Raw genomic sequence first — 25432 nt, 5'->3', positions numbered from 1 at the left:
GTTTACGACTCTCCTTTAAACTAAATGCTTTGTATTTAGTTTAAGGAATGTCTTTTGATCTCCGTCAGCCTTATGATTCCTTCCTGTCCTTATGTTACTTTTGTGTTTGTTTTGTAAGAGGCCTTCATTAACAATGAGCAGAGCTTCTTTGCATAGGCGAAATGTTCTTTTTTCAGTTTAAAGGGACTTCATTCCTTATAGTTAACTGTAGCTTTGATTCGTAGATTGTAGTTGATCGGAACTGTCTTTCTTTGTTAAATGTTATATACAGTTTGAAGTAGTCACATTAAAGTTATCCCATATTTACTCAATGTTCGTTTAAGGAACTGTATACCAGTTACCTTACATTTACTTAATATGTGTTGAAATGTTTAGGTAGGACTAGATATTATTATTATTATTATTATGTGTTGTGTTAGTTTACTAAGAAGATAAACTTAGCAAGGGTTTAGTTGCATTGTTTCACAGGTAAGCGGCATTCAACGTGTTTCAAGTTATCTGATCACAGTCGAGGAGGAGTCGGCCACCCATGGAGAGGACAACTGGTTGAGGGAAGAGAGCAGACTCTGCAGTCCCAATGCGGGGGTCGAGGGCCGACAAGTGCTAGGTCACACTACACTATATTCCTTAGCTAATCAGCGTTGCTACAGCCACGATCTCCCCTCCCTTTAGTGTGGCAACGCCTCTGTAACCAGGGCAACCAAGATATTAAAAAGAGGAGCACGTGGAGGAGGAACTCAGAACTGGTGAAGATTGTAACTGAGCTTCCTTTCTCTATCATTCTCCTCGCGAGTCAACTCATCCTGGTTGTCTTCTCCTCTTCGTTCCAGCATGTGATCATGTCTGATCATATTTAGACCCAACATTTATTTGGTCCTTCGAGCCGGATGCCAATATACTATATTATATTCCAGCTCACGACAGCAGAGATCCAGAAAGACCGCGCGCGGGAGGAATTCCATAGGTGAGATCCTAGAATCCTTTTCAAAGGCTGGCTCGTGCGTTTTTCTGACCACCAAAAGACGACACATTCACTTCAATCGTTCAAGCAATCTTTTACAACACCCATCACGTATGGCATTCGGAAACTTCAGCCCTAGTTTTAACTCCGACATTGAAACTATAACCCGAGTTTGAAACGTAAATTGTGTGGTGTCATCCATAACGTTGTAGTTCACGACTCTTACCACTAGAGGGGAGACTATGTACAGTAAATAAAGAGCCTGTCTCCCTGTGAACTCAAAGCAGCAGTTTTTATTTGTAAAATAACCCAACATTACATACACATTGCACTTCCATGTAGTGTTTGTACCCTTTTCATGACATTTACTTTGATACGGCAAAATGCAGGTCGCAACGGCAAATATGGCTACAACACAAAAAGCTGTTAATAACGTTTCATGATATCCATGTTTCCGTGAAACACCAAAACTCTTGGAAGAAAGCCTTTTTCGGACATGGTTGTGACATGGATGGGAGACGTTCAGGGAATACCAGGTGCTGAAAGCCTTTTTTTTCCCACGTCAATTGGGAAAGGAAACTTTTACAACAACCATCAAGTTGCTTGGCACGGGTTTTCAGGGGCGATTGTGTCTATGAAATTCAAAATTCTGGGGACTCCAACAGTTTACGGCCATACTACCCATAGAACACCCAATCTCATCTGATCTCGGAGACAGAGCAGGGTCAGGCCTGGTTAGTACTTGAATGGGAGACTACCTGGGAATACCAGGTGCTGTAAGCTTTTATTTATTTATTTTTTTCACTTCAATCGTTCAAGCAATCTTTTACAACACCCATCACGTATGGCATTTGGAAACTTCAGCCCTAGTTTTAACTCCAACATTGAAACTATAACCCGAGTTTGAAACGTAAATTGTGTGTTGTCATCCATACCGTTGTAGTTCACGTTTCTTACCGCTAGAGTGAAGACTATGTACAGTAAATAAAGAGCCTGGCTCCCTATGAACTCAAAGCAGAAGTCTTTATTTGTAAAATAACCCAACATTACATACACATTGTGCTTCCACGTAGTGTTTTTACCCTTTTCATGACATTTACTTTGATACAGCATAATGCAGGTCGCAACGGCAAATTCGTGCTACCACTCAAAAAGCTGTCAATAACGTTTCATGATAGCCATGTTTCCGTGAAACACCAAAAGTCTTGGAAGAAAGCCTTTTTCGGACCTGGTTGTGACATGGATGGGAGACGTTCAGGGAATACCAGATGCTGAAAGCCTTTTTTTTCCCACGTCAATTGTGAAAGGAAACTTTTACAACAGCCATTAAGTTGCTTGGCACGAGTTTTCAGGGGCGATTGTGTCTATAAAATGCAAAACTCTGCAAACTCTGACGCTTACGGCCATACTACCCTGAGAACACTCGATCTCGGAGGCAAAGCAGGGTCAGACCTGGTTAGTACTTGAATGGGCGACCGCCTGGGAATACCAGGTGCTGTAAGCTTTTATTTTATTTTATTTCACTTCAAACGTTCAAGCAATCTTTTACAACACCCATCACGTATGGCATTCGGAAACTTCAGCCCTGGTTTTAACTCCGACATTGAAACTTGTTAGGATACGGATTTTTAGCTATTGATCTGACTCCAAATTGCGATCAACACTTAACACAAGTTTCTATGTCCCAATCCACACACTGGCGCACCTAACAATTTTGCGAGTTCGTTTTGTCAAAGAGAAGACCAGTAGATAAATCAGACCAAATTTACCAACTGTTTATTCCTAACAAAGCGCACTAATACAGGCCTGGGTCCAGGGTCCCTCACATTAAAACTCGTGCGTTTTTGTGACCACCAAAAGACGACACATTCACTTCAATCGTTCAAGCAATCTTTTACAACACCCATCACGTATGGCATTCGGAAACTTCAGCCCTAGTTTTAACTCCGACATTGAAACTTGTTAGGATACGGATTTTTAGCTATTGATCTGACTCCGAATTGCGATCAACACTTAACACAAGTTTCTATGTCCCAATCCACACACTGGCGCACCTAACAATTTTGCGAGTTCGTTTTGTCAAAGTGAAGACCAGTAGATAAATCAGACCTAATTTACCAATTGTTTATTCCTAACAAAGCGCACTAATACAGGCCTGGGTCCAGGGTCCCTCACACTAAAACTCGTGCGTTTTTGTGACCACCAAAAGACGACACATTCACTTCAATCGTTCGAGCAATCTTTTACAACACCCATCACGTATGGCATTCGGAAACTTCAGCCCTAGTTTTAACTCCGACATTGGAACTATAACCCGAGTTTGAAACGTAAATTGTGAGGTGTCATCCATACCGTTGTAGTTCACGTTTCTTACCGCTAGAGGGAAGACTATGTACAGTAAATAAAGAGCCTGGCTCCCTGTGAACTCAAAGCAGAAGTCTTTATTTGTAAAATAACCCAACATTACATACACATTGTGCTTCCATGTAGTGTTTTTACCCTTTTCATGAAATTTACTTTGATACAGCATAATGCAGGTCGCAACGGCAAATTCGTGCTACCACACAAAAAGCTGTCAATAACGTTTCATGATAGCCATGTTTCCGTGAAACACCAAAAGTCTTGGAAGAAAGCCTTTTTTGGATCTGGTTGTGACATGGATGGGAGATGTTCAGGGAATACCAGGTGCTGAAAGCCTTTTTTTTCCCCACGTCAATTGTGAAAGGAAACTTTTACAACAGCCATCAAGTTGCTTGGCACGGGTTTTCAGGGGCGATTGTGTCTATAAAATGCAAGTGGGGGACTGCGTTCTAGTGATATGAATTCCAGTTCTTTTAGGTGAACTGAATGTTTAGAATCAGTTCACTCAAGTTCAACCAGACTCGGTTTTTTTTTTTTTTTTTTTTAAACAACATCCCGTGGAAACAACCCATACACATCAAACAATACAACTACACCCCCCCCCCCCCAAATAAATAAATAAACAAATAAATAAATAAATAATATATATATATATATATATATATATATACACATACACACACACATATATAATAATTGGCTCTAATTAACACATTTCTTTCTATAATACAACACCTACGTAACACTGATCCGTTGATGCACGGAAAGGCAGTTGACTCGTTCGCGAACGGGAAGTCGGGAAAGTCAGGATTCATTCTCTCACTGATCCGTTCTCGCGATGAACCGAAAATGCAAATCACTCACTGATTCGTTCACTCACTGATTTGTTCGTGAACGGGAAATGCAATTCACGACTCGTTCATGAACGGGAAGTTACGTCACTGACTCGTAAAGTCCCTCCTCCATCTAACGCTCGCTGGCGCTGCTGATTGGTCTTCACGAGTGAGTGAGTGACAGACAGCATTGCTGCTATGCTATTGCCAGCCGACTCACGTTATCGAAGGCGGAAGTAATCTCCAATAAGTCAACATGGGTACTCGCGTGAAGGTGAGCAGCAAACCTTAATACAATTTAATACGATCATTTTACCATTTTTGACTTTGCTTAATGCAAGAATGAAGTGGTAGACGTTTAATTTAGCCAACACGCATGCTCGATGTTTGTGCAGGTCTTACGCGTGTTTAAGTCGCTGCACAGAACGAGGTTGGCTGTGTTCAAAGATGACGAGAGAGCACTGACAGGTCAGTTTTCACTTGTCACTTGATAATAAACACTTAAATAAATAGTTGGGTAAAAATAGGACTTCGGAAGTCAAAGCAAACAAAAAAAGACTGCTTTTACAGTAATTATCAGGTATATTAACTGTTTTTTCTTTCAAACAGCTGCAAAGTCAAAAATCAACGAGGAGTTCTGTAAAAATAAACATGAATCGTCAGAAGAAAACATTGAGAAGGTAAACAAAGTATAGTAAGCCATTTTGTTGGAGAACCTTTGAGACCATTAAAGACGTGTTCTGTTTCAGATGATCCAAATGGCCTCAGATGTGGAAAAAGTCCTACGCCAGGGCGTCCTTCAAATGGAGCACGTTGACAAGGGAAGACTCTGTGAGTCCATGTCTTCACACAAAATTGTCAAACATTGTAGTCTTAGCCTTTTCAAAGGTTTTGAGGGTGTTTTTATTGGTCTTTTTCTCGCAGTGCTTCGACCTAGAGAGGATCTTCTATTAGAAAATGTTCCCTACTGTGACCAGCCCAGAAAAAGGTCATGACAGGATAACAAAACAAGGAAAGGGACTCGTATGGAGACACATCTGTCACATTTCATTTGGATCAAGAATTGCCAAAATAAGGTCATGGAAAAAAAGTTGTTTTTGCTTGAGGCATCGTTAAGTTCATTTCATATTTCATTTGTATTGTGCAATTAAATTATATTATAATTATGTTTGATTGGCATATTGATTTTTGTCTGCTTTAATTAGTATTCAACTCTGAGAAGCATTGGAGTAAACTATTGACTGATGAAAATATACAAATATTACTGAAGACAAAATTACAAAAAAGTTAGAACAAACCAAAAATTTAAAGAATTTGAAATATTAGCCAAAACAGTCATTAAAAATACACCTACATGATTACATCATTCTACATAATTCCGTATGATTCAATACTTCTCCACATGATTACACATTGTTTTTATTTCATCATTCCAAGGCATTCCACTTGCTTTCATATTTTGTCATTCAGCATTTCTATACAAATTGCTTAATCTATTTTCACTGCAAAATGAAAAGAATTGGCCTCACTTTTGGAGGGGAGTTTAAATCATTATGCATCTCAGCATTTTATTTCTCCCCGTAGTTGTCCCACTTCGCTTCAGACATGGTGTCAGGCCCCTTTTCTTGATTGGCTAGCTTTTTCCGGTGCAGAGAGCAGGGCTGAATCGCCACACACAAAAAAAAAAGTGTCTTGCTTGCTTCTGATTTTTCTTCTTAACAAGTCTTGACAAATATGGGGGCAAAAACCTTAACATGAACATGAAAAGCTGAACAAAACTAAACCATAGAACAGAACCACAACTAAAAACAAAATTAACACCAAGTATAATAAAAACTACAAAATTATTATCATCCCGAAGCCAGTTAACCATATTATCATCGATGCAAAAACTCATGAAGTCTGCTCAAATAATAGGTGAAAACTTCACGGATCATTGCTCATCTCCCCGACACTCGGAATTCTCAAAAGAGACTCTTCGGCAAGTGACGGAGCAGGCAACAGGGTTCTCGCCAGTGTGGATTCTTGTACGTCTTTTTAAGGTTTTCTTTGTTGAAAATCTTTGGCCACAAACTGAGCTTGAAAAAAAAGTCAAAGTCTCCTTTATCGTAAATTTCTTCACATGTTAAGACACACAAAAAGATCGAAATTATGTTTCCCACTGTCCCACTGTGACTAGACACATTACACAACACATACAAGCAAATAGCACAAAGAGTAAAAACAATAGATAAGAGCGATGAATAAGTAATAAGCAAATAACCTAAATAAACAAACAAACAATAAATAAATAAATAGACAAATAAGAGGAGCAAAATGGAGCAAGTGTGCATACAGCAGACAGCCAGAATATAGCGCAAAGGTACAGGAGGTTATGCAGCCGAGGGTGGAGAGAGTTCAGGATCCTGACAGCTTGGAGTATGAAGCTGTTGGTGAGTCTGGTGGTGCAGGAGCGCAGGTATCTGTACCTCTTCCCAGAGGGCAGAAGATCAAACAAAGAGTGAGCAGGGTGACTCACATCACACACAATCGCGGTCGCCTTGCGGGTGAGATGGGAGGTGTAAATGTCCTTCAGGGAGGGGAGTGAAGCACCAATGATCTTACTAGCCGTGTTCACTATGCGGTGCAGGGCCTTCATGTTGTATTCAGTGCAACTACCACCCCACACAGCGATACAACTGGAGAGGACGTTCTCAATGGTGCCGCGGTAGAATGTGGTCATGATGGCAGGAGGAACACTCGCTCGCCTGAGTTTCCGCAGAAAGTACAGGTGGTGCTGAACTTTCTTCGCCAGCGACGCAGTGTTGGTGGTCCAGGAGAGGTCCTCACTGATGTGCACCCCCAGGAATCTGGTGCTGCTCACTCTCTCCACCACAGAACTGTCGATGGTCAAGGTTTCTTGACAGTATGGATTCTTGTGTGCTGTGTGTGGTATTGTAAATGTCCCCTCTAGGAGAATCTTTGGCCACAAACTGAGCATGAAAAAGGTTTCTCACCAGTGTGGATTCTCGTATGTCTTTTTAAGGTTCCCTTCTCAGAGAATTTTTGGTCACAAACTGAGGATGAAAAGAGTTTCTCACCAGTGTGAATTCTTGAGTGCTTTTTTAACCCCCCCCCCAAAGAGAATTTTTGGCCACAAACTGAGCAGGAAAAAGGTTTCTAGCCAGTGTGGATTTTCGTGTGGTTTTTTAAGCTTTGCTTATGAGAGAATTTTTGGCCACAAACTGAGCATGAATAAGGTTTCTCGCCAGTGTGGATTCTCGTGTGCCTTCTTAAATATTCCCACTGAGAGAATTTTTGGCCACAAACTGAGCATGAAAAAGGTTTCTCACCAGTGTGGATTCTTGTGTGCTCTTTTAAATGTCCACTCCGAGAGAATTTTGGGCCACAAACTGAGCATGAAAAAGGTTTCTCACCAGTGTGGCTTCTTGTATGAAGCGTTAGAGATCGCTTCTCAGAGAATGTTTGGCCACAAAGTGAGCAGGAAAAAGGTTTCTCACCAGTGTGGATTTTTGAATGTCTTTTTAAGCTTCCCTTACGACCAAATTTTTGGCCGCAAACTGAGCATGTAAAAGGTTTCTCACCAGTGTGGGTTCTTGTATGAAATGTTAGAGCTCCCTTGTCAGAGAATGTTTTGCCACAGACTGAGCAGGAGTAAGGTTTCTCACCAGTGTGGATTCTTGTGTGCGTTTTTAAATTTCCGTTCTGAGAGAATCTTTGGCCACAAAATGAGCATGGATAAGGTTTCTCGCCAGTGTGGATTCTTGTGTGCCTTCTTAAACATTCCCTCTGAGAGAATTTTTGGCCACAATCTGAGCAGGATATGGTTTTCTTTCTTCTGTGGATTCTTATGTGTTGTGTCAAAGCATTGTAATTCGCACAGCATTTCCCACACTGAGAACATTGCCAGTGTTTCTTTTGAGACTCATCATCAGCAGCAGCAGCAACAGGAACATGTGACAACACGTCATCACTATCTGATGGTGGAGCTGCTCCACAGTGGTCTCCATCACCTTCTCTGGGCATTTTTTGACTTGAGCTGCAGCTTGGAGGCTCCGCTCCTTTACTCACCTCACGTTGACCTTCATCGAAACTCTTCAAAGGGACACCAGTCAATGGCATCTTGCAGTCATCTTCCTCCTCTTCCTTTTTAATGTCATAGAAGTCTTCTCCCTCCTCTTTAATGTCGCAGGAGTCCTCTCCCTCCTTTTTAATGTTGCAGGAGTCCTCTCCCTCCTCTTTAATGTCGCAGGAGTCCTCTCTCTCCTCTTTATTACAATCCCGCTCCGCCTCTTCCTCCTTTTTTATGGTGCAAAGAAACGTCTGCTCCATTTGTTCATTGAAGTGCTGGACCTCGACGTCTACATCTTCCTCTTTAATGTGAGTGCGCTCTGGCTCCTGCTGCTTAGGACAAATAGCTTCATTTTCTGCAAAACAAGACAAACACATTAACAATGAAAGTTACAGTTGAAGACAAACTGGTCAAACCTATACAAGGACTTCTTCAATCTGCCTATCACACATGATTTTGATAGAATTCTACTTTAAATAAAAAGTGGAAGAGGATTCATAGTCAAAAATAGACGTGTACAAACCTGCTCTGTGCAACACAACATAAGGCTGCAGCCAAAGATCTTCCAGTTGCTGACGACTACGGTCCTTTTCCTCCACGTACTTTGCTGTTGTCCTTGCAAACATTTTCACACTGCAATCACAACACTTGTTCAACGATGTTTGGCAAACAAAGGTAACGAACAAACGTGAACTTAAAGCGACCCAATACACAAAACGACATTTCATGTAGATCAGACCTCTTTTAGCAAACGTGATTATGCGTTATCATCTGGTAGAGTGCATGAAGGCATTGAGATTTAAAATCAAGCCTGCAACCACCATTGCTAATACTCAATCTTGAAGAACTTCCATCCATCCATCCATCCATCCATCCATCCATCCATCCATCCATCCATCCATCCATCCATCCATCCATCCATCCATCCATCCATCCATCCATCCATCCATCCATCCATCCATCTTCTTCCGCTTATCTGGGGTCGGGTCGCGGGGGTAGCAGCTTTAGGAGGGACTCCCAGACCTCCCTCTTCCCAGCCACTTCATCCAGGGTCTCCTACCGGTGGCACATCCCTAGGGAGGCGTCCAGAAGGCATTCTGATGAGATGCCCGAGCCACCTCATCTGGCTCCTCTCAACGTGGAGGAGCAGCGGCTCTACCCAGAGTCTCTTCCGGATGACCGAGCTTCTCACCCTATCTCTAAGGGAGAGCCCAGACACCCTGCGGAGGAAACTCATTTCGGCCACTTGTGTCCTGGATCTCATTCTTTCGGTCATGACCCATAGCTCGTGACCATAGGTGAGGGTAGGAGCATAGATCGACCGGTAAATCGAGAGCTTTGCCTTTTGGCTCAGCTCTCTCTTCACCACGACGGACTGGTACAGAGTCTGCATTACTGCCGACGCTGCACCGATCCGCCTGTCGATCTCGCGCTCCCTCCTGCCCTCACCCGTGAACAAGACCCCAAGATACTTGAACTCCTCCACTTGGGGCAGGATCTCATCCTTGATCCGGAGAGGGCATTCCACCCTTTTCCGACCGAGGACCATGGACTCGGATTTGGAGGTGCTGACCCTCATCCCGACCCGAACGGGTGCGAACCGCTTCAGTGAGAGCTGGAGATCCCGGGCTGAAGAAGCTAACAGCACCACGTCATCTGCAAAAAGCAGTGACGCGATGCTGAGGTCCGGACCCTCTCAAAGCCTCGGCTGCGTCTAGAAATTCTGTTCATAAAAATTATGAACAGCATCGTCTAGAAATTCTGTTCATAAAAATTATGAACAGAATCGGTGCCAAAGGACAGCCTTGGCGGAGTCCAACCCTCACGGGAACGAATCCGACTTGCTGCTGGAAATGGGGACCAAACTCTGGCATCGGTGATACAGGGACCAAACCGCCCTCATCAGTTGGCTCGGCACCCCGTATTCCTGAAGCACTTTCCACAGAACCTCCCAAGGGACACGGTCGAACGCCTTCTCTAAATCCACAAAACACGTGGACTGTTTGGGCAAACTCCTATGCACCCTCGAGGATCCTCCAGAGGGTGTAGAGCACTGTTGCACCGCCATGACGAAAGCCACACTGCTCCTCCTGAATCCAAGGTTCAACTTCCCTACGGACCCTCCTCTACAGCACCCCTGAATAGACCTTACCAGGGAGGCTGAAGAGTGTGATTCCCCTGTAATTGGAACACACCCTCCGGTCACCCTTCTTAAAGAGTGGAACCACCACCCCAGTCTGCCAAATCAAGAGGCACCGTCCCTTATGTCCACGCAATGCTGTAGAGGCGTGTCAGCCATGACAGCCCCACAACATCCACAGCCTTTAAGAACTCGGGGCGGATCTCATCCACCCACGGGGCCCTGCCACCGAGGAGTTTTATAACTACCTCAGTGACTTCAACCCCAGAAATTGGGGAGTTCGCCTCAGAGTCTTCAGGCCCTGCTTTCACAAAGGAAGGCGTGTTGGTGGAATTGAGGAGGTCTTCGAAGTATTCTCCCCACCAACTCACGAGTCGAGGTCAGCAGCACGTCATCTCCACTGTAAACAGTGTTGACTGTGCACTGCTTCCCCCTCCTGAGACGCCAGATGGTGAACCAGAATTTCCTCGAAGCTGTAAGGAAGTCATTCTCCATGGCCTCGCCAAACTCCTTTCACGCCCAGGTTTTTGCCTCAGCAACCGCCGAAGCTGCGTTCCGGTTGGCCATCCGGTATCTGTCAGCTGCCTCCGGAGTCCCGCAGGCCAAAATGGCCCGGTAGGACTCCTTCTTCAGCTTGACGGCATCCCTTACCGCCGGTGTCCACCAGCGGGTTCGGGGATTGCTGCCACGACAGGCACCAACGACCTTACAGCCACAGCTCCGGTCGGCTGCCTCAACAATGGAGGCGCGGAACATGGTCCACTTGGACTCAATTTCCCCCGCCTCCCCCGGACGTGGGAAAACCTCTGCCGGAGGTGGGAGTTGAAGCTCTTCCTGACAGGGGATTCTGACAGACGTTCCCAGCAGACCCTCACAGAGCGTTTGGGTCTGCCAGGTCGGACCGGAATCTTCCCCCACGATCAGAGCCAACCCACCACCAGGTGATGATCAGTTGACAGCTCCGCCCCTCTCTTCACCCGTGTGTGCAAAACATGCGGCCGCAAATACAATGACACGACTACAAAGCTGATCATCGAACCGCGGCCTAGGGTGTCCTGGTGCTAAGTGCACACATGGACACCCTTATGTTTGAACATGGTGTTCATTATAGAAAATCCGTGTCGAGCACAGAAGTCCAACAATAGAACACCGCTCGGGTTCAGATTGGGGGGGCCGTTCCTCCCAATCACGCCCTTCCAGGTCTCACTGTCATTGCCCGCGTGAGCATTGAAGTCACCCAGTAGAACGACAGAGTCCCCAGAAAGAGCGCTCTCCAGCACTTCCTCCAGGGACTCCAAGAAGGGTGGGTACTCTGAGCTGCCGTTTGGTCCATAGACACAAACAACAGTCAGGACCCGTCCCCCCACCCGAAGGCAGAGGGAGGCTCCCTTCTTGTTCACCGGGGTGAACCCCAATGTGCAGGCGCCCAGCTGGGGGGCAATAAGTATGCCCACACCTGCTCGACCCCACTCACTGTGGGCAACTCCAGAGTGGAAGAGAGTCCAGCCCCTCTCGAGAGGGCTTGTACCAGAGCCCAAACTATGTGTGGAGGAAAGTCCGACTATGTCTAGTCAGAACTTTTCTGCCTCACACACCAGCTCGGGCTCCTTTCCAGCCAGAGAGGTGACATTCCATTTCCCTAGAGGTGGTAGGGGTGGGCAATTATTTTTTCCATGGGGCCACATGAAAAACTGAAAATATTGTGGAGGGCCGGCCAAAAGGCTGAACTCAATTCTTCATATTATTAATTGCATTTCTTTATAAAAAGCAGTAAATAAAATTATTTTTGACAAGCTGGTAAGAGTATATATCATAATTAAGTAATGAAAAAGTGAGTTTTCCTTGCAAAAAATGTCATTTATTCAATCAAAATTTCCCAAAACAATGGTAAACAAAATGTGAACGTTTTTTACTATCTGTGACATTTATCCAATAAACTTAGATGCAGGCAATCAGGTAATCAATATCTCTGAAGAAAAGCATGTAATTAAATAATTAAATCACTAAAACAACATAATAAAAACACACTAAACATGCAAATAAAAATAACCACACTACAATTAAAATCATGCACAACTCAACCATAAAAACATGCTTTAAAACTTCTACCTTCTTACATTTTTAAATTATTTTTTCTTGTTCAGTGAGAGAAATCTAGTCTCTGCTGTGCTTTAACGAGTGCATCGAAGTGAGATTGCATGTCTGAGGTGGAGATGCGAACCACAGCTGACAGATGATCGCCAGTGAGATGTAATGCCGACTCAAATTGTAGTCTTTAAACACGGCGATCTGCTCCCTGCAAACTAAACACACGGCTTTACCTCCGACTTCAGTAAATAAATACTTAGCAGTCCAGTTTTTGTTGAAAACCCTGCATTCGGCATCTACCTTTTTTTAGCAGCGGGCATTTCTGAGGGCTTAAGTCTTGTGACTTGCTACCGACAATGATCCAATCATGCGCACGTCTCGCACACCTTGATATACGTATTGCGTCATCATGTACGTGAATAAAAAACAACTTCAAAATAAAAGCAACGCAGCTTCAGTCCATGCATCAAGTAAAATAAGAAAATATGTTTATTTTGTAATTTCCAATGAACCTTACACGGGCCAGTCAAAGTCAACCAAAGGGCCGTATGTGGCCCGCGGGCCGTACAATGCCCAGGTCTGCCCTAGAGCCAGCCTCTGCAGCCGGGGATCGGACCGTCAAGGTATCCGCCTTGGGCCGCCGCCCCGCTTGCTTTGCACCCGACCCCTTTGGCCCCTCCCACAAGTGGGTGAGCCCATGGGAAGGGGGACCCACGTTTTCTGTTCAGGCTATGCCCGGTCGGGCCCCATGGGCCACCAGGCGCTCGCCTTCGAGCCCCACCTCCAGGCCTGGCTCCAGAGGGGGACCCCGGTGACCCGCGTCCGAGCGAGGGAAAACTGGGTCCATATATTTTATTCATACTAAGGGGTCTTCTGAGCCGTGCTTTGTCTGGCCCCTCACCTAGGACCCTTTTGCAATGGGTGACCCTACCAGGGGCATGAAGCCCCAGACAACATGGCTCCGAGGATCATAGGGGCACGCAAACCCCTCCACCACGATAAGGTGACGACTCATGGAGGGGTGATTAAGTTCCACTGTACAGTATTACTCTCGGTACAAGCGAGAACCAGCATGTGATGATGGCTCATTTCAGATCCAACATTCGTCGAGGACGCTGCTCAGAGTAGCCTTTGCAGCTACTTGACAAAAGACAGTTGTAATTCGACGATAATGCCAATAATCAAGCTAAATATCATAAAGTTAGCACTGTGGTAGCTTACATGCTAATGAAAGCAGCGAGCACTTCTGTACTGCAACCAAGCAGTACTACGAATAACGTTGCTAACATGATAACTTAGATCCATAGTCGTAATTTACTGCTTTTGTCATTGCAGTTGTAGTGTAGCTAATGTTACTGATTCACCACATAGGTTGCGTGTTTATTTGATGAACCCGAATAGAAGACGATACCGCTTCTGCTCATCGACTGAACGGATCTGTGAGTAAACGAGTCAGTGAGTGAGTAATTTGCATTTCTTGTTCATCGCGAGAACGGATCAGTGAGGGAACGAGTCCTGACTTTCCCGTTCCCGAGCGAGTCAATGAGTCAAACAGAGATGGGGACTCGAGTCACTGTGACTTGGACTCGAGTCGCTGTTTTGATGACTTGTGACTTGACTTGACAAAAAATAAAAAAAACTTGAGACTCAACTTGGACTTGGAATTTAAAGACTTGGGACTTGACTTGAGACACGATGACTTGAATGACTTCAGTGTTATTTACTGTAATTTTTGTACTATAAGTCGCGATTTTTCATAGTTTGGGTGGGGGGGCACTTATACTCAGGAGCAACTTATACGTGATTTTTTTTCAAAATTCAAAAATCCGCGATGTAGTGAAACCATGATAAACGAACCACGACGTAGCAAGGGATTACTGTCATTTGAACTGCAAGTGACATCACCGGCGCCGCGCGGCGGTTGTTTACATAATTTGATTTGATGACGAAGAAGACGAAGGGCCCCACGTTTGAAGGATTTAATGATTTGGAGTGACACAAGGTTTGAAAAACTTATTTATGTTATTTGATATATTTTATTTTGTGTAGCAACTTTTATATGTTTTTATCTGTAGAGTTCAGTAGTTGTTGGCTTGTTGAACTCTTTTTTGTTAAATAAAGAGGCGTTTACCAAACCCACGTCTTTCCTGGTACTTTCTTAAGGCCACGATATAGTTATACACTAGATCTGTGCGGCGCGCGCGCGGCGTTGTTGACATAAAGGACGAGGAATTTGATCGATGGATTTAATGATTAGGAGTGACACAGATGGTTTGATAATGTTGTTATATGATAGTTATTTGAAATATACTTTATATATCGTTATATGGGTCTGTGGAATAATTAGAAATGCAATTTACAACAAGTCCGACGTTAGCGGTGCGGCGCATATGCGCTGCATACGCGGCATTGTTTACATAAAGGACGATCGATGGATTTAATGAATTGGAGTGACACAGATGGTTTGATAAACGTGTTATTTATGTAATACTTATTTGAATAACTCTGACTGTTACGTCAGCATACCGTATCGTTTAGCCTGTTGTTGCTGGTTCCTGTCTGTTCTTGGTGTTGGATTTTGACAAATAAATTTGCCCCAAAAGTGAGACATATACTCTGGTGCGACTTGTATGTTTTTTTTTCAGTTTATTGTGCATTTTATGGCTGGTGCGACTTATACTCGGAGCGACTTATAGTCCAAAAAGTACGGTAGTTTATTTTTTCAGTTTGAATATGAAATTAATAATAACATTTCAAAAATAATATCGATAACACGGTAAGAGTGCGCTCTTTGCCCCCTAGGCTGAGAATGGCATTGTCATTATTGGATCACTCCCGTGTCAATCAATCAGTTGTGCCCTCTCTACGTATCTAACGTGTTTATTAGGTACACATTGTAGCAAGGGATTACTGTCCCACGCCCCTTTATATCAGACATGCACAAACATGGGAGCGGTACCGCGAGTCATCACCTTCGTCTATCGTAATTACCTTTATGACGGCAAAAGACGGACATCACAGTGCAAGATATGCAAAAGAAACATCTCAGACAGCCAGACAACATCTTAAAACTTTGTCTGTCATTTGAAGAGCCATTCTGCCCAGTATTTGCAACTCATATGTGTCAGACACTGCCAGCAGACGTTAATTTGTTTAGAGTGAGCTGTCAATAAATCATCGTATGAGGTCATTTTTGTTTGATTCCATGGTGTATTTTATTTTTTAAACAGGTTAGACACATTGAACAATGATGGTTACTTAAAATTACTTATATCTTGTCGTTTCACGTTACTAAGATCAGATTCTGCGGGTAAAATTGCAATAATAAAGTGACTTGATTTGGACTTGACTTGACATAATCTGAAAAAAAAATGACTTGGGACTTACTTGAGACTTTAAGGTTAAGACTTACTTGAGACTTGCACATGTGTGACTTGGTCCCATCTCTGGAGTCAACTGCCTTCCCGTGCATCAACAGATCAATCAGTGAACGTGTTGCGTCTCCTTGCGTAAACAATTCTGTGAATGAACGTGAACTATGTGAGGCAGAATGTAGATTTACGATTTACCAAGGAAAGAAAGAACCACTCACTGAAACACCACTTCTTTTGTGCTCGTTTTCTCCAAGCTCTAAACATGAAGGGATGCGTCGATATGCAACAACAGTGAGATTATGCTTCTCTTTGGGTAATCTTCATTTTATACTTACATTGGTTTTCAAATAGCGTGTTTTTGCATATATTTGATGATAATAGCTCTTGGTATGGTGATTTTCGGCCGTCTGGGGCCAACATGGTGAACGGTAATCTTTGTGGTTCATCGCCGAAGCATTAGCGGAAATTCGTCATCAATGTGCGCCCGTTGTCTTGGCAACCGCTTCCGTGAGCCGCTATGTCACTGTTTTGAGACATGTTAGCTTTTGACCGATGATGCCAAAAACATGGTAAGGCCAAGTGCTAAGACATTTTGTGTTTTTTACGATACAACAGAGTGGACTTAAAGTGACGCGATGTTTGTTTTTGTCATATACCAGCACCGACAAGCTGTGGGACTTGGCCGCCGCCGAGGTCCAAATTCGGGAGAGCGATGCTGGAGAGGATGCCGATGGTCGAGCAGAAGCAGTGGGGGAAAGGACCGTCTTTCTCATGGGAAGTAAGGCTGGGGTATGTTCATTGTTTTTACTGTTGATTTATTTTCTCTGCTTACTTTACATTTATGTCAAGCCTTGTTTAATTGTGATTGGCGAAATCCAACATGTTTATCTTTCTTTACGACAGGGTAAAACGTCTCTTCTGCTCCGATGCCTAGACAGGCGAGTATCCAAATGGAGTAATTATAAACACATTTATTTAGTCACACATTAATTTAAAGTGTTATACACAGCAGGGATGAACCAGCGAAGCCCACTCTGGCTCTGGAGTACACATTTGGCAGGAGAGCCACAGGACATAATACGGTGAGTATTATAGGATAAAGTGCCTGCTAGTGACTGTCAAATCTGAATTAGCTACTATGTGAAAACTTGAGTTTTGTTTCCTCTCCCCTGTTACGTGTCCAATGTCACGTAACATGTCCAGCCCAAAGACATAGCCCACCTCTGGGAGCTGGGAGGTGGGACTTCCTTGTCAGATCTATTGCAGATCCCCATCACTGCTGCTAGCATCAGGTAACTCACATATACAATGTGCAGCCAAATCCTCCTGGGTGGAGTGTGTTCATTAATTCAATCTATGCCACACAGGTCCCTGTCCATCATCCTGGTGTTGGATCTGTCTGCTCCGTCTGCTTTGTGGTCCACGATGGAGACATTGCTGCAGGTGGCGCAGGCCCACGTGGAGCAGGCTGCTTCTCAGGTGCGACAAGTTGACAAGAAACGAGCGCAGTCCAAACAATCAGCGACCGCGCCTTTTGCTGCACGTGTCCTGCCCAAGGACTTTCCCGTAAGCGCACGCATCTTACAACATGGTTTGTTCTGCAGATGACTAAGAATGTGTAGATGGAAAATAGTTGCTGGAGATGTGCCTTTTTAAATCTTCAATCCTGTTCAACACTTGGCCTTTTTTTTTTCCAAATTTGTACATACCTTTGCCAGCTATTGATTGAGACTCCATGATGAGAATTGTTGCTTGAACAGGACAGAGAGCTGATTAGCCCCTTTCCAGTTCCTCTGCTCATCATCGGCAGCAAGTATGACCTCTTTCAGGTAAAGCACACACAAAAAATACTTGGCACCATAAGATGGTATCTAGTCACAGTCCCTTTGCAGGAATTGGCGTTGGACAAGAGAAAAGTGGTTTGCAAGACATTGCGTTTTGTTGCTCACTATTACGCCGCCTCGCTTATTGTAAGATGACTCGTCTTACGCACGACAACACATTTGCGCCGTTGTCATGTTTCATTTGTCCTTTCCTCTTCTGTGTATTTATCGGTTGTCAGTTCAGCAGCATCAAGTTGGAGAGCCTTGTGTCCAAGACCAAAAGCTTCTTCTCCCATCTGGCCTTCAATGCGGACACAGGGTGAACACGGCACACAGAACTCTGTCTCTCTCTCTCTCTCTCCATAGTGTCATATCTGTAATAATGAAACAACAAATAAAACGTTATATAAAAATGTAAACATTCTTATCACATTCTAGAGTTCATTGTGCTGTTTATTTGTAGGAAAACGATGTCATGTGACTCCAGTAAGCCCCTCATCATTCCAGTTGGCTCTGACTCTTTCAGCCAAATCGGTGAGTACAGCGTCCTCCGGTGGCCGATATTAACCACGCACTTCCACATCATTACATCTTATGAAATTGTAGTCTGCGTCTACATGTTGTCGAGCTACATTTGTCTAATTTTACACATAAACGCGATAGGCTCTCCGCCTACAACAGAAATAGACATCACTTCTCTGCACGCCAAGAACCCCAAAGACCTCTGGAAGAAGGTCTTCGAGCGCATCTTCCCCCCTGAGGTCAGCTTTCATAAGTCATATTCCAGACAATATTTTGATCCAATTAATTTCTATGTTTTCAGAACACCTGCGAGAAGAAGGAAGAAAAAGATCCAGCCAAGGACCCGCAGTACAGCGAGCCACAGATTGACGCCATGCGGGCGCAGAAAGACCAGGTAACGGCACTTCCATTTAAAAAAAACACAACAACAAAACACTCCTATAAATGCTAAAATGTACAAAAAAGTGCAAAGTAATACCCGAATTTAGTTGTATGATAATCTCTGAGTGGATACAACTATTAAAACGTATTTTCTGCCTGCAGGAATTGGAAGAGTACAAGAAGAATGCAGCCAAGTCCTGGAAAGGCCTGCAACTGGACACATAGCAACGCCACTCGAAAACTGTATTTGTCAACTGAAAAATGAACTAATTGGATTTTTACTCTGATGAATTACTGAGAGGATTAGGTGAAAAATAAATTTAATAGTACAAAAAATGGAAGTCATGATTACATTTTATTGTGTAATATTTGATCGCTCATCATCGTTTGCGTGGCTACTGTAATGACGCTCTCATAGAAATGTCAATATATTTAAAAAGAAAGCAAAAACGTGGAGCTACACGTGTGCGTTTTTCAAGTGAAACGAGTACAGGAAGTGCTCACTACAAAAAATAAAAATTGCAAAATTGCAAAAGAGTAACAATTGAAATTTGAGTGAACAGTGCAAACAGATGGCAATATATTTCTCGGTACCGTTTGTTTATAAACCCGCTTCGCGCTCTACATTATAATTCATGACGTAGTATTCAAGCAATGCAGATAAACAGCCAGTAGGTGGCAACATTGCCCGGCTGTGTTTTTGTGCAGCGTTTTGGCAGCCATCGTGGGGTGAAAAGGCGTCACCCCAACATTTCATTTTATCTCAACGCTTCTGCACCTTCCGTTTTCGTTGTTCGATACAGGTGGTTGCTACTTGGACGTCGACCCCGAGATTATTTACCACTGCCACCACCCAGGGATCGACCAGTAGCGCTGACATCTTTGCGCGAGGGTGTAACATGACCCACTCCCTTCAACCGAACTGAACTGGGCTGGGCTTATTTTTCAAGGCAGACAAGTCCAACCCTGTAAGTCCCAAACCAGGTTGACGGCTGCATTGCACACTCGGGTGTGGCTCCCCCCTCTCCCTCCTCTTCCTCTCACCAAGACACTAAAAAGCCAGGCAGCAAGCGCCGCACACCACCACCAGCAGGCAAGAAGACAAGAGCGTTCGTTTCGTCCTTGCTTCCTTGAGTCCTCCGAAGCTCGCCATGTTCCGCTGCGGAATCGCCTACCCACGCTGCAGGTGGATCGTGCCCCTGTTGCTGCTATTCGCCATCATCTTCGACATCATCGCCATCGCCGCCACGTCGGGCTGGGTGACGGATGAAGAGGGCAAGACGCACTACGCCAGCATGTGGGAGCAGTACCACGGACGCAACGACAAGTGGGAGGAGGGCAAGTCCCTCATGGAGTTCTGTAAGTGACCCGCAACTACTACACGAACGTTAACCGTGGCGACGGGAAAACATCACTTGGAGTCGTCATTCATGCGCACTTCGGTAGAAAATGCAACACCTCGCTGTATTAATTCAATTCAAACTAAAGGTGGGGGGAGGGAGGCTTAAACTTTGGAATCCTCTGCCCCCCCCCCCCCTTATCATATCCTGCCTGGGAACACAAACAGACAAAAACTACAATGCCTGCCTGAGCCCAGACCTTGGCGACAAACCTTAGCCTAAAAAACTAAAAGGAGACCCTAAAAATTAGAATGTCAGGATGCAGCTTCCGCCAATTTACTGACAGTTCAGGTAGTCGTTATGAGGTGTGTCAGAAAGGTTGCAGGTTTTTTCACAAGAGATGTGTCCATATTTCAAACTCAGACCACAAATTCATGCCTTCGATCATGAGCATCAAGCTCAACAAGCACGTATACAGAGAGAGTCTGTGGTGTTAGTCTTATTTGTTGTTGATCTTCACCGTGACAACACACTTGTTTACAATGACCTGATTATCATCCAAAAGGAGTTTGTCAGGCTGGTCTTATGGTATCAATGCATATTTACAAATTTGAGTGTAGCAAAATGGCCTTTGCCCCCTAGGATCAAAGCAGAAAATGGCTACCATATTTTTACTGTCGAATCAGCGTCAAAAAGTATCAACTGTTTCATTGGTGGATTTTTTTTCCACCTTCAGCATGTCCTCCTGCAATAAACTTTCCTAAACCTGCCCTTGGATTGCTCCACTGCTTTGCACCCTTCACCACGACAACACTGCTGTATAACAGAGGACGCTTTTGTCTAGTAGTACCAGCGCCGGTGTGGTCGTTCGACCGTAAATATCCCTCCTGACGTCTCAGTGAAGCGGGGGGGGGGGGGACACGGGCAGCACAGCCCACGTAGCGTTGAGTTGTTTGGATCCGCTTCTTGCTTGCTTTACACACACACAACTAACACAAATGGAGATAACCGCAATATTGTGGACCTGTGGTAGCCTTTGGGAATCCCGGACGGTCAATCAATTCTAGCCCTCTGTATCTCACATACGTAGACGTAAATCAAGCTAAGGTAATTCATGCAAAATAGAATGACAAGCATCGGTAGAAGCTCACCATCCATGTCTGACTCAAATGTTTTTGATTGTCAGCCAAACGGGATCGTTGAGGTTTGAGAGAGGAGCGCCAACCTGTCGAACCTGTCCGTTGTGCGTCTGTGTGTGGGTGCGTGTGTGTGTCAGTCATGCCTCAGGCCAGGTAGCTGGGTATCACACACACACACACACACACACACACACACACACACACACACACACACACACACACACACACACGCATACACAGGTATGAATAATTGAAGGTGATGGCTGACCCAAGGCTTGCATGGTGTGACTGTGGTGAAGAATTGTTCTATTTTTCTATGTATACATATTTTGTAATAGTACAAAAACATCAACAAATTCTGTTTGGTAGCGACATAATAATTAAAAATGGTCAACAAATCTAAATGTGTACATGTTATACAATGCTTAAAAAAAATTGAGTTTAAAAAAAGTTTGTCTTCAAGAAAATGAACTCACAAGCTCCTTTAAAGCGTGTGAGGAGGTTGCTGTGGTTGTATTCTATAGCGCTTTTATCTGGAGGGTGTCACGTGGCGCCGCAGAAGGCGAACGTGCTTTTGCGGGCTGCCGAGGACCTTGCTTATTATCGGCTTGGGCTGTAAATCGACGTCACGGTTATCATCATAATCATTTCAGCCCCGCCAAGCAACCATGTTTGCATTGTACTGACGTGAGGCCGCCATGTTTGTTTTTTCTGATTAGTGTGTGTTTGTGTGTTACACGAGCAGCGTGGGCGCAGGCGGTGGCCGCCCTGATGATCCTCGGCCTCCTCATCCTCATTGGTGCCTTCATCCTGTCCTGCGTGGCGCTGTGCTGCACGCTCAACGTCACGCTGCTGCCCATCATCGGAGTCATGCTTATTATTGTTGGTAAGAAACGTACACGCATGTGCACGTATGAACGTAAATAACCGAATGTGGTTGTGTGTTGTTTATGTACTACGTCTAATGTTACAGGAACCACGTTGGCCAAACTTATTTTGGGCCTTTACAACATGGTGCCGAATATATTCAGTGTGTCTGTTCATTAGCGGTTGAACCACGTTACCACAGAAATGGCTCTCTACTGTAAAAAGTGGCACTTGACGCATTTCTGCGCTGGGTGCCGTTAACGAGGGCGACCAGAGCATTATGTTTCGTGGACGGTAAAGGCTTTGGCTTGCAAACCGCTGCTCCTCTTTGTTTGCTTGCTCCGATGAACCTTTGCAAAAGGCTTCCCCGAGCGGTCATTCACTTGCTCGCTCTTGTTGGGTTTTGCCAGGGAACAAAAGGTCACATAGAGGAGTGAAAGCAGTGAGCAGTAAATGGTGACGTTCTTTCTAAGTTGCTGGGAGGGATCCAGTACCAAAGAAAAAGGGGTGAACAACATGATGACGTGTTGTAGGAGGGGAAGTGAGCGAGCGAGCAAAGGAGGGAGCGAGTGAGCCAGGGTAGGGCCCGGCAAAAGTCGGGTGTGTCGACATTGGTGGAATGTTGGAAAGTACTTTTACCTCACAGGACCACGTGGATTTGTTTGTATATGCAGTTAGGAACTAAAGAAAAGATAGGTTTCTGTTTCAAGACTTACCGACGATAAAAAAAGAATCAGCCTTCGAGTACACGTTCCCAACATGAAACTTTTAGAAAAGGAGCTAATGCTGCATCCAAGTGTGAAATTGAATTTGTACCAAGTACAAAGATACTTAACACACAAAGTGTTGACTTGAATTCAGGTGACGGCTACCAATCATCCGTTCGTCAACTTTCTGCTTTTACTGGCACTCGTCATCCATTTTGTACCGTGATTGTTTGTGATAGGAAGTGAAGCTGCTGCTTTGCTTATTGTCTGACTCACAAATTTATCAGTGACTCTCGTGTCTGTCCTGGAAGGGAACACCCCAAAATATAAGTGTATAGTCCCCCCCGCCACTTTAGAATTCCTGAGTGTCTGATTTTTTTTATTTTATTTTTTTATTGCATCACAATTCATCACTGACGCCTTTTTTCTCGAGTAGACGCAACGGGCGGTGCCAGATTTGATTGCTTAATTGTGACTCAACACTTTGTTGCTGATGTGGAGTATTTTCCTCCAATAGTGTCTCGTGTTGGTGTGAAAGTATTTTTCTCACACTCTAGTTAGCTCGGCTGTCATCCATCCTCGACCGGAATGAAATATGGTCACTAGTTTCGAAATGGTAAAAGGGGTGTGGCATTTCCTTCGCAGTGGTGCTGCAGGTGATCGCCCTGATTATCTACCCGGTCAAGTTCAACGAGCTGATATTCGAGGGCCACTATTACTACACGTGGGCGTACGGCTTCGCCTGGGGTGCCACCCTGCTGTGCATCGGCTGCGCCGTGCTCTTCTGCTGCCTGCCGCGTTACGAGGACGAGCTCACCGGCCTGGCCAAGACCAAGTATCTCTACACGTCCGCCTAAAGCTCCCACTCGACCACCCCCAACTACCAGCAGCATGTCCTCCTCCTCCGTCTTGGAACGTGTGTACACTTTCGCCCCAATTCAAGATGGAGGTCGCATCGGCATCGTCAGTAGCAACTGAGTGCTTCGACTTACAAAACGTCACCAAAGTGCCTGCTCACTTGTTTGATCTGAAGAAATTTGATGACTCCAGCTCGCCATGCAATTTGAACTAACAAAAGGGATTAATTGATCTGGAATTTATTGTTCCGAAAAGACTGATGTAAAATTTTGATCAGGCGCAATTGTTGTGGACTCGATGATCTGAAGCAATCATTCCAGTGCAAGTGACCTAGTGTGATTGATCCGCAGCGATTGATCCAGCTCTCTAACAACTTAATATTTTTTAGGGCAAATTGCATGCTATTTTTTCATACTTTTAGAAAATAGGAAAAAAGGTTTACCACCCTGCCATTGAAGCTTCGAACAGCAATTTCACACACTGGAATTCTGGTGATTTATTTTTGTTGTTTTTGTTCTTTTCTTTTCCCCCAGTGCATATAAAATGTGGTTCTATGTCATCTCTGCACCTTTTTTTCCTTTGGCATTTGTAATCTTCATTTCTTCATCTTTTTTGCCTGCACGGTCTTCATTTGTATTTCTTACAAAGAGGCACGAGGCGGGTTAACTTTGCTTCGCATTAGACGCTGTGTGATGTAATTGCGCTAAAATAGAAACTCTTTGTGATATATCATCTTTTAGAGAAATTAGGATTTTAAAAAGATGTCAGAATGTGTGTAAACCGCTTTGATTGTGATATTAGGTTTTTTGTTGTTGGTGGTTTAAAGGAAGCAGTACTTTCCCAAATGCATTTTTTGTTTTTTTTGTTTGGGTTTTATTTGAACCAGTAAAGGAGCAAACTAACATCATTTAGTATGCAAAACACCAAAATCCATTTGTCTGATGTGCCTTAGCTACTCAAATGTGAGATCTTTGCATCTAAATAATCTATGTTTGATTTATTAAGTGTGCAGAAGAAAAAAAAGAGCATATTTTAGTTAGCAATTCATGTAGATAAAAAGATACTATGTGAATCGATACTGACAGACTAAACCAAATGCAAACTATTTGAATATGGGGATGAATTGTGGCAGGTTGCATGTGCGTTGATGAGCAGTAGGAGAAACACGACTACTGTGCTACTACTGTATTAACGCTCTTTGTTTTTCCGGTGGGTGCGTCACGTGTTTTTATTAAGTCTTTGCCTCTTATTGTTCTCTCGCTGTAGTGTCAACTGATTCTCTTTTCTTGGTAGTTTTTATTTTTTATGCAATAAACGGTTTCATTTTGACAAAATCGATTTGTTTCTTCAGTGAATAAAAAAGACTCCGCTGTACTTGGCACTATGACTAATAGCACCGCAGACGTCTTTGCTGCCTACACAGTAGGTGTGGCATCTGTAAAGCTGATGGTTACTGGGACGAGTTTCGAGAGAAAGTGTCAGGCATGCAATATTCCAGGTAAAGAGAAACATTCTTACCGTAGCAGAACCCTGAACACAATTTGTACTATCCATCCATCCATCCATCCATTTTCTGAACCGCTTTGTCCCCACGGGGGTCGCGGGCGTGCTGGAGCCCATCCCAGCTGTCAACGGGCAGTAGGCGGGGGACAACCTGAACTGGTTGCCAACCAATCGCAGGGCACACAAAGACGAACAACCATTCGCACTCGCACTCTCACCCAGGGACAATTTGGAGTGCTCAATCGGCCTATCAAGCATGTTTTTGGGATGTGGGAGGAAACCGGAGTGCCCGGAGAAAACCCACGCGGGCTCGGGGAGAACATGCAAACTCCACACAGGGAGGGCCGGAGGTGGAATCGAACTCGCACCCTCCTAACTGTGAGGCGGACGTGCTACCCACTGCTTCACCGAGCCACAATTTGTACTATTATAGTAATATTGTTTATTTTAAGACTTATAGTAA

General features: G+C 44.2%; 4 protein-coding genes, 1 long non-coding RNA gene and 2 pseudogenes across 7 annotated transcripts; 5 read left to right on the top strand and 2 right to left on the bottom strand.

The window, feature by feature from the left end:
- Positions 1 to 1625: 1625 nt before the first annotated feature.
- LOC147050413 (5S ribosomal RNA) lies at positions 1626 to 1744 on the top strand (annotated as a pseudogene).
- A 612-nt stretch (positions 1745 to 2356) lies between these two features.
- LOC147050412 (5S ribosomal RNA) lies at positions 2357 to 2465 on the top strand (annotated as a pseudogene).
- A 1823-nt stretch (positions 2466 to 4288) lies between these two features.
- Positions 4289 to 5326, top strand: lyrm7 (LYR motif containing 7). The gene is made up of 5 exons (XM_085921492.1): positions 4289 to 4429; positions 4551 to 4623; positions 4765 to 4835; positions 4905 to 4986; positions 5080 to 5326. The coding sequence occupies exons 1-5, from the start codon at positions 4412 to 4414 to the stop codon at positions 5148 to 5150; spliced, it is 315 nt and encodes a 104-aa protein (XP_085777618.1). The 5' UTR covers positions 4289 to 4411; the 3' UTR covers positions 5151 to 5326.
- LOC147050410 (uncharacterized) lies at positions 4860 to 9073 on the bottom strand. The gene is made up of 2 exons (XM_085921475.1): positions 8751 to 9073; positions 4860 to 8582 (listed from the first exon to the last, which is right to left on the bottom strand). Exons 1-2 carry the CDS (start codon positions 8953 to 8955, stop codon positions 7315 to 7317), a joined length of 1473 nt encoding a protein of 490 aa, XP_085777601.1. The 5' UTR covers positions 8956 to 9073; the 3' UTR covers positions 4860 to 7314.
- A 6305-nt stretch (positions 9074 to 15378) lies between these two features.
- LOC147050409 (uncharacterized) lies at positions 15379 to 16315 on the bottom strand. The gene is made up of 3 exons (XR_015067354.1): positions 16165 to 16315; positions 16048 to 16085; positions 15379 to 15974 (listed from the first exon to the last, which is right to left on the bottom strand). It is a non-coding gene; the product is annotated as an uncharacterized LOC147050409 (long non-coding RNA).
- dync2li1 (dynein, cytoplasmic 2, light intermediate chain 1) lies at positions 16016 to 18998 on the top strand. 3 transcript variants are annotated; one of them, XM_085921482.1, is made up of 13 exons: positions 16016 to 16142; positions 16489 to 16618; positions 16733 to 16767; positions 16842 to 16911; positions 17033 to 17121; positions 17197 to 17395; positions 17590 to 17658; positions 17722 to 17799; positions 17892 to 17971; positions 18116 to 18186; positions 18316 to 18413; positions 18476 to 18568; positions 18718 to 18998. In XM_085921482.1, exons 1-13 carry the CDS (start codon positions 16129 to 16131, stop codon positions 18778 to 18780), a joined length of 1089 nt encoding a protein of 362 aa, XP_085777608.1. In that variant the 5' UTR covers positions 16016 to 16128; the 3' UTR covers positions 18781 to 18998. The 3 variants fall into 3 exon arrangements, with proteins under 3 accessions (XP_085777608.1, XP_085777607.1, XP_085777609.1); XM_085921481.1 differs by lacking the exon at positions 16016 to 16142 and adding an exon at positions 16238 to 16398; XM_085921483.1 differs by lacking the exons at positions 16016 to 16142; positions 17722 to 17799 and adding an exon at positions 16238 to 16398.
- A 266-nt stretch (positions 18999 to 19264) lies between these two features.
- Positions 19265 to 24800, top strand: perp (p53 apoptosis effector related to pmp22). The gene is made up of 3 exons (XM_085921490.1): positions 19265 to 19914; positions 21780 to 21920; positions 23254 to 24800. The coding sequence occupies exons 1-3, from the start codon at positions 19707 to 19709 to the stop codon at positions 23463 to 23465; spliced, it is 561 nt and encodes a 186-aa protein (XP_085777616.1). The 5' UTR covers positions 19265 to 19706; the 3' UTR covers positions 23466 to 24800.
- The last annotated feature ends 632 nt before the right edge of the window (positions 24801 to 25432 follow it).

This window comes from Syngnathus leptorhynchus, chromosome 10 (assembly GCF_054491065.1).
Source record: "Syngnathus leptorhynchus isolate UIUO chromosome 10, UIUO_Slep, whole genome shotgun sequence".
Taxonomy (NCBI): domain Eukaryota; kingdom Metazoa; phylum Chordata; class Actinopteri; order Syngnathiformes; family Syngnathidae; genus Syngnathus; species Syngnathus leptorhynchus.
This window is presented reverse-complemented; position numbering and strand designations above follow the sequence as displayed.